The following is an 8,855-nucleotide window of genomic DNA, read 5'->3' on the forward strand; positions in this document are numbered from 1 at the left end:
CAGGACCGCCACTGGCGGCAGGAGCAGCGAGCGGGCGCGATGGACGCGGAGGACGAGGACCTGATGCCCATGGTGTTCCTCTGCGCCGGCTGCAGGCGGCCGGTGGGCGACACGCTGAGCTGGGTGGCCAACGACGAGGAGACGGGCTGCATCCTGCTGCGCAGTGAGTGCTGACCCCCGCCCCGCTCCCGCCGCCCTACCGCCGCGGTGGCCCTTAGTCACCCGCTTCCTTCCCCCCCGCCCTTTTCCGCGCAGGTGCGGCCACCGGCGTCTCAGTGGACGAGGAGCAGAAGCTCTCCAAGCGGCCTGGCGAGTGTGGATGGTGAGGCCCGGAGCCCCGCTGCTGCCCCGGGGGGTGCTGCGGGGGTCCCCACAGATGCCCTTCCCCTGAGGGAGCCGGGAGGGTCCCCACGGAGGCCGTGTGGAAAAGCCCAGTGGGCGGGAGTGCCCGTGTCCAGGGTCGGGGGGCCTGCTGGGTCTGGGCACTTATTTCGGGTGGTCTTGTGCAAGGTGCTGATGCTGAGTCTTGCTGAGGTCGGCCGGCCTGAGTGGGAACGCTGGCTGAAAGATGAGTGCTCGTAATTGCACTATGCAGAGCAGGAATGAATGCTCTAAAAAAAATGTAATGGTGGGTTGTTGGGGTTTTTTTTGAATAGAGATAAGGATATGTATTTCCTTTCCTTTTCTTTTATTCCGAATAAATATTATGTATCTATCTTACAGCATGCTAGAAACATTATTCTGTTCTGGCTGCTCACAGACCCTTGGCAACATCTACAGATGCACACCAAAGCATCTCGACTACAAGAGGGATTTGTTCTGTTTTGCTGTTGACTCAATTGAAAGGTAAAGGCAGAATTTTTATTGGTAAGCCTTGCCCACTAAACCTTACCCACCAGGCGTCATACTGAGGGATGTTCCTGTTAATATTTGTGGTGTGTCTAGAGGTAGCATTTTCTGCTGCTTTGTTCCAGGGTGGTTTTCTGCATTACTCTTAGCATCACAGGGCTGAGGTGTAAGAAACATCATCTGTGTAATGTTAGACAATTGCTAAAAAAAATAAAATACCAGGGCTGCCTTTTATATAAGAAATTGCATACTCAAGGAAGTAACGCTCGGCACACAATACAGGAGGGTTTCCTCTCATTCGATCAGAAGACACTACATGTGTGCTCTGCTTTAGACCACATAAAATGAGCCTGTAGTCATAAGTAGTACCAAATAGGCCTGGCTATAAGCTATTAGAGGTAAACATTCTCAGCAGAGAACATAGGCGGAGGGGCTTAAGCAGAACCTAGGGTGTGGTCTGACCTCTGCTGATCAAGTCTGCTTTTTCCTTGCTAAGGTAGGCGAAAGCAAGTCTAAAAACTTGAGTATGTGCTTGAGGCTCTCACTTAACTGTCTTACAGTCAAAAACTGTCTGGAAAATGAAGGTGCGCTATTGTGTTGGGCTTTATTGGTTTATAGCACTTTAAAATGGTCTGTAAATATTCTTCAGTAACTATATCCTGAATTGAGTCTCCATGCCAGCCAGAGTGCTTCCATCCAAGTATGACTCTAGTAAACAGTGATAGGTTGCTTTTATTTCTGTCTGGGCTAGTTCTAATGTTTCTGCTTTTGTTAAGTTTCAGTTCATTTATTCTGCTGTGTCTGTATGGATGTTCACCTTCCTGCTCTGGAAAGTTGGTTTTTTTCCTTTTTCCACAGCTATGGTACTTTGCTTTTTCCATGGCAGTAAAATTCCCTGAACACTAGAATGGCCATAAAATGGCATTTTATTGTGCAGTAATGGTGATGGCCAATCCTCCCAGCTATTCTCAGTGTCGGCATAATTTTTCACTGTGTCCTGTAGCATCAGAATTCGTGATTGTCTCTTGGAGTTCTAACTTTTATAAAGTGTCTTGGTAGTTCTGTGCTTAAAACTGTTTTCATTCCACCACACAGTTTGTTTACAAGATTATCAAATACGCAAGCTTTTTTTGTTGTCTCGAATCATGTTTTCACTTTGTTAGTGTATTAATCATAACCTCATAGTTATTGAGAACAGTGGATGAGCCCTACAGTTGTTTTTTGCCTTCAGAGTGAAAAGTGCATGATTTAAACTGTAGTGTATCAGTTACACTCTAGGATCCTCAGAAAAGCAAGCTCCTGCTGATGAAGAACCTTTAACTCTTGAAAGTCGAGCTGTCTTGGAAGAGGTAGTAGAAAGGGTAAGATTTAACCTTATATAATTTTTTAATAACCTCTCTGAAATCTTAATATTCTTAAATAGCTTATACAGAACAGCTTATTTCATCCAGATCAATTCTTTGGGTTTTAACATATATTGTAATACTTCATGCTATTAATGTTTTATGTAAGATTTTTCTTCAAATTTAATGGTAATTAGCATTTTCTGTTTATCAAGCACAGCGTTAGATGCCTATTTGTCTGTCAGAAATCATAAATTTAGTTTCTAATTAGTTGATACAAGTCTCTAGATTTTTCACTTTTAGTCCTGTCTCTTCTGCCTTTCATGTAAACTGACTTAATGCTTTTGCTGTTACTTTGTACTGAAATATTACATAATAAAGTTGACATTTTGCTCTACTGAAAACTTGTGGCTGCAGGTGGGGAGAGTTGAGAGCAAATAGTGTAATGAAGTTTGCTCTGAAAGCTGATGATTGTCTAGCAAAAGATGAATGAGCAGATCTGACACCAAGGTTGGAGACAATTACTTTGAGAAAGTGTGGAGAGTTAATCTTAGAGTTGAGTGAACTTTCAAACTATGAAAGTAGCAGGAATAGAATCAAATAAGACTGGTGATGCAAGAACAATTTTGCACGTTTACTGACATCTACGTATCCTCTTTTTATTGTCAAGTTCTGTTTATAACCGAGTATCTTTACCTGTTTACTTTCCAGGCAGACACTGTATTAAAGGCTCTGGAATCAAGACTGATTGCTGTTGAATTGAGTATGGCATCCCTTCAACACAGAGTTTGAAATAAATTATGTGCAGGAAGTTTTTAACTGCAGGAGAATGATGTATGTGGAACTTGTAATCCTCTGGAATCTGTGGGATCATTGCAAAAGCTGTGCAAAGAACTGAAAAACGTTGGTGGCTCATGTAGCGGCAGAGCAATGCTGACCGAGTCTTCACCATAGACAAGGAGTTCCTCTTTTCTGTTAAAAGGATACCCCAGAAAGAAATAGAATTTTTAAATTGAGTTTCTGTAGACATTGTTTAAATTTAACTATTTCAATTTTTATTTCTGAAAGCAAACAACTTATTTTCGAGTTCCTTGCTATTCAATATCTACTGAACTGGGTGTGCATCCCTTTCCTAAACCAATTAGAAAATATATCCCTGTGATGTCTGAAGGAGAAACATGTAATTTTTCTTGTCTCCACAGCCTTTGCTTGATCTGTGCCATTCCTGTCTGAGCACACTGAGCACAATAACTGTACAGGGTGCTTTTGTTGTCTTTTTTTGCAAGCTTAAGGCTAAAATGTAATGTAAAAGAATGCTTTAAAAGTATTAGATAAAATGGCTTTCCACACAGTATTGAAGGCCATATGTTTTACAGCTTCAAGGGGAGGAAAACAAAGCTGGTAGTAGTAACACACTTTTAAGCAAAGCTTGGGGTATATATTTGAGCAATGAATTCAAAGTGCTAATTGAGAACACTTGTCAGTATTTTGTTAATGCAGATATTTCAGTTAATTTGTCTTTGATTTTCTGTGTTTAACTAGTTGTCAGGGTTTCTTATATAGTGTGAGTGTTCTGAGTAATTTTCTGCTTAATAAAACAAAAGTAGGCAGTTGTAGTCCAAAGGAAGAATAATTTTGAGAAGGTTTTTTGTTACACAACATTACTTACTACTGCAAGTTGAGGTTTTCTCCAAAAACCTAGAATGAATTTTTTACTCTTCTCCCTCATTGGTAGGCAGTGTTTCTCTTGATGACTTCTCCCCTCACCTTTTCTGTATTTACTGCTTTGTTTTGAAATAGTAATCAAGTTTAGCATGTAGTGATGGGTCTCATATTCTTTTATGTTCAGATAACTAAAACATTTTATTCCTTGCATACCTGCCAAAATAATTGTAAGCACTAATCTTTCTAGTCAAATTACTTGGTGTAATTTTTGGGGCAGTTTCTTCTGTAACAAGTTTTTGAATGCTAGTAAGCGACATAATAGACTTCATCCTGGTTGTCTGAAGAGACCCATGAACTCTGCTCTTTAATTGAAGGGTGGCTGATGTTTATCGTTATATACAGAGTATATTTTTGTGGGGAATGTTAACAGTTGATGGCTTGATAGGCCTGCCTTTTCAGACATAATCCTTTTTCCAGATACGTGTGCATTTAACATGTGGATTTCTTTTTCTACTAGGGACAACTATGGGATCAGGGACACAAGCCCAGAAGGATCTCTGTAGATTTTTTTTTTTGTAGAGATGAACATGTGTTCAATTTTTTTAACCAAAGATTGAGACAGCACAACATCTGTATTCCAACAAAGCAGAAGCAAAACACAAAGGTGCAAAGATAAACTTGCATGTTTCTCTGATACTTCCATATTCAAATTATTGGCATGTTAGGTTATTCAATCTCCCACCTCTAATATTTGTCAACCTGCAGGTAGCTTCTGTGGGTTCTTGCAGTTGTTCAATTATATTATGAAAACTGTTTTAGATCTACCCTTGATGGAAAGAACCAGGTTTGGCTTCAAGCAGCACCTGTAGCTTTAAGCATGTTCCTCTGTTAAATGTGGAGGACAGCTAACTGGTTCATAGTGAGATCTCTAAATAGATCCACCAGCTGAGCTTCTTCTGAGACTCCTTTAGATAGATTCCTGGCACCTGTCTCCTATATATTGCTACTATGTGTAACAAAAGTAGCATATGTATATATGTAAGCAAGTGTTCAAAATAAGAAATGGTTGCTTATCTTAAGGTAAGCATGTGAATTCCATAGATACTGCTCTTTTCTAGCTACTTTGGGAAAAATGCCTGCTGAAGAAAGAACCCAGAAACCATTATCCCACCAGTATGCTCCTGATCTCACAGGCGGAAATGTCTAGATTGTAGAAATGTAAGAATCTGGATTATAGTGTTTTCCTGTGATGGAACATACACTTTTAAAAGTGCGTGTTAAGTAACCATTTTTCTACTTGCTTTAGTGTTATGATTTCCATATCTTTAGTGAATACCTGCATTTGGCATCAGTGTATATTTAGAACAATGTCTCTTAGCATATTGTAGGTGGGAGCTTGAGTACATTAACACAAGAGTCTCTCTTAAAATAGTGTTTCCACACTCTCAAGGGTTGCCAGCTTCTGCTTTGCTAAGGTGTGCAATGAACAGTCCTAAATTTAGCGTAAATTTCATATGAATGCAGATATTTAGATCTGAATGGGGAAATGTGTGTATGTATATTATTACAAGAGGCTGAAATATTTACTGCGAAGTTCAATTAGGAGTTAGTATCTTGAGTAGCTAACTGGATTAAAGGTAATAGAGAATTTTTCTGTTTAAATGTATAAATGTGTATTATAGTACACTTGAACAATTTTTTATCCATTAAGGAGACCTGTAGCTGTTAACTAACCAAATCAGTAGCAAAGTTTGTGTGCCAGCAGGATGTACAGTATACAGTTATGTGAAGGGTATTGCTCCTTGCTTAATAAGCAGTGCCTGTTACTGGGTGACAGTTCTTTCTATGCCCAGTTTCTACCCTTGAATGCTGGATAAGTAGGAAGTTTAATTTCGGGGGGGGAAGTGGCATGCTTTGTGGTACACTTCCTTATACTTGTGCATTAAGTGCTGGAAGGGAGAAAAGTTCTTTAACTTTGTATACAGTTAATAATGGCAGAGGTTTAGTTTAAATACAGCAGTACTTCATAACTCACTCTAGAGAGAAAATGGTACAGCATAGAATACATGTCTTCAGAGGATTAAAATTGAGGTTTTAGTATACCCTGAGTCAAACTTAAACACTTTTCTGTAACTTGAAAATGTCCCCAAAACACTGATAAGAATAACAAGCGAAACTCCATTTGTAGAGAATCCACTAGCAGGACAGGAATGAGGTTGGAGAAGGCAATATGTTCCACACAAAGAATGTATTTAAGGCTGGATAATGTTGCATATGTTCTCTGTATTTATTAATAAGCACATCATGGAACTGACAATTGAAGAAAAGTGTCAAACAAAAGCTGTCACAGGTGTGTTAAAAGATCTGTATATGATTAGGAGAGATGAAAACTGGGAGTTAGTTTAGATAGGACAAGCTTGTAAGCTGTTTTTGAAGCAGGGATAGGGAATAAATAGGTGAGCTATATTTTAGTCCTAGCCTTCCTCTTATGACTGTAGAGTACTGTTTGCTATGGTGTCAATGTGTCTGAAATACTGAGATTCTGTTAACTGTTTAACTTAAACATACCCACCCCCGTTTCCCTGTGTCTTTAGCCCGAGGTAATGCTGAACGGAACTTTCCCACCTGGCACCTGCTGACATCTTGGCTACTGTTACAGAAAAAAAAGCAATGATTTGTCTCCTTTCTTACAAATTTTGTCTCTATTAGCATGTGTATCTGTACTTGAAAACTGTCCCTAACAGCTTTCTTTCCCAAACTCATCTTTGCCAGAAATGCTTGTATGACTTCAGAGGATATTGGTCAAAGCTTCATGGGTGGTAACTGCTTTGTCAAAGCTGACATGCTGCTATTTTACAGTAGCCCTGTGAATGGCATGAGCTGGGAGGATAAATAGATGCTGTGCTGTGTGTTCTGTGCGGGCAAAATGTAGCCTACTGTGGTCCTTAATCTTCTCGAGTTGGGGGAAAGCTGCTGCCTGACAGTCATGTTAACCATGTAGAAGTATTGATGAATGGACTGTAAAGCATTTAGCAGCACACATGTACTTGTCTGTAAGGGCCTAGGAAACCTGAGGGAACCAACACTGGGACAATCACTCCTTTCTGCATAAGAAAGTGGAGCATCCTACAAGAATGGTTAGCAAGATTTGTGCTGACTTTGTCTGGTAACCTTTCCATGTGCCTTTATCAGATGATGCTGATCAAGCTGCTCAGGTTAGGATTTCAAAGTTGCCAAGGTGACAGAGCCATAGATTGGGTGGGTTTTTTAATTTTTTGCACCAAAATTTCAGGTTAGGCTAAGATTCATTAATTAGGTAGAGATTGCTTTTGTTAATCTTCCAGACTTAGTACTGCATCAGAGGCTGGACATACCTTCCTGAAAACATGTCCCAAACAGGCAGTGTTGAGAGTGGTAGCTCCTTGGCTAATCCATATTATAATTAGAGCTCTTGGTTTCAGGAGAGGTCTAGAAGATGAGGGTCTCAAAATTCTCCTGGCTGTTGTTCAACTTTTTGTTCTGGTAATAACAGTAGAAGTACTGAGTAGGAAAGGAGCAAAAATTAATGTTCTTGTCTGTTATTTCTGCTCTTAAAAAAAGGTCTGAAGAAGGTATAGGGAGCAGTTAAGTGTGCACTACATGGCAAGGCGTGCTAGAGCAAAGGTCCAGCAGGTAGCAGTGGGCTGAAAATTGTAGTTGCTGCTGTTAATCTTAAAGCATCGTGGATATATCTGGGGCTTCCTGGAAGGACACCAAGCAAGCAAGATGGCTGAAAAGACACAATGAATAGAAAGAAGAGAGAGTGTAAAATAAAACTACTATTCAAGGTGGGACAGATTTCACCTGGAGGAAGGGAATTGGGGGTGGAGAGGACTGAGGTAAAGGTGGAAACACTCTTATGGCTGTACTATGAAGGCTCATGAGAAAGGAAAACACCCCTTGACTGAGGTTTCTAGATCAGAAGGTTAGGGTACTTGTGTCCTCTGCAGGCAAGGAAAGGTTTCTTACCTGACTAAAGGTGGCCTCATCATTGAGAGACCTGAGGTAGATGTGTAAAGTGAAATCAACCATTTGGCAGGAAACCCTTGTGTCCGCTAGTGCCCTGTAGTTTATCCCATTTAGTTCTTGAGAATCCACTAGCTGAAAAACCATCAATGCCTCTTTCCCTTCCCTTTCAACTGGCAGGATAGACAAAAGCTGAAGAGGAGCCTAAACTAGAGAAAGTGTGCCAGAGCAGAAGGAACAGGAAGTGAAGAAAACTGGCACATAATATCCTGACAGGAAAGCATGATTCTGTGGGAGTAAGCATGAAGAAAATAGATGTGTGATTCCTAAAGGAGCCAAGCACCTGAATCTGTTCAGTTCCAGAGAGATCTGAACATCAGATTCCTTGAGGCCTTGTGTACACAAGCAAACTGACCGATACAGCTACAGGAGAGTAAACTGACACAGCAGATTGTTTCTGGAATAAAATAACTTTCATCCTCAGAAAAGTATATTTATATGGTGGGGAAAAAACAGAGCAGGCATTGTAGTGCAGATGCATGTCAAGTCTTCTATCTGAACAAGGCAACAGATCCTTTGAAAACCCTTCTCACAAGTCTTCAGGGCAGGGAAGGACTGCAGAAAATATATTCCCTAACTGAAAAGAGAAAGCCAACGAAAATTCTCAGTGAAAAAAAATAACAGGAAGAAAATGGCAAAAGGAACTTAAATACTGGTAGATTTTTTTTTTCCTTAATATCTTTATGATCTACAGGAAGTGGTAATGGGAACTTAGCTGCTCTTATGGAGCAAAAAATTGTAATGTATTAATTGCTTTAGCTATGTAGTCAAAATAGTAGCAAGCAGCTATTGTTAATCTAGTTACGATATCAGCACTTACCGTCCAAGTTTTCCAATTATTGCTAATTTCCATTAATAATAGAATTAAAACTTTTGTAGTCTTCAAACCATCTCCCCCTCTTCTCTTGTTTGTGATGTTCACCTTTGTACCTG

The 8,855-nt window shown here is 40.1% G+C and overlaps 1 protein-coding gene across 1 annotated transcript; it reads left to right on the forward strand.

Annotated features, from left to right (window-relative positions):
- Positions 1-6: 6 nt before the first annotated feature.
- MIS18A (MIS18 kinetochore protein A) lies at positions 7-8,649 on the forward strand. The gene is made up of 5 exons (XM_026855661.1): positions 7-163; positions 256-322; positions 724-846; positions 2,117-2,210; positions 2,904-8,649. The coding sequence occupies exons 1-5, from the start codon at positions 40-42 to the stop codon at positions 2,982-2,984; spliced, it is 489 nt and encodes a 162-aa protein (XP_026711462.1). The 5' UTR covers positions 7-39; the 3' UTR covers positions 2,985-8,649.
- Positions 8,650-8,855: the final 206 nt, after the last annotated feature.

The sequence above is a fragment of the Athene cunicularia genome (assembly GCF_003259725.1).
Source record: "Athene cunicularia isolate RWA chromosome 1 unlocalized genomic scaffold, athCun1 chr1_part1, whole genome shotgun sequence".
Taxonomy (NCBI): domain Eukaryota; kingdom Metazoa; phylum Chordata; class Aves; order Strigiformes; family Strigidae; genus Athene; species Athene cunicularia.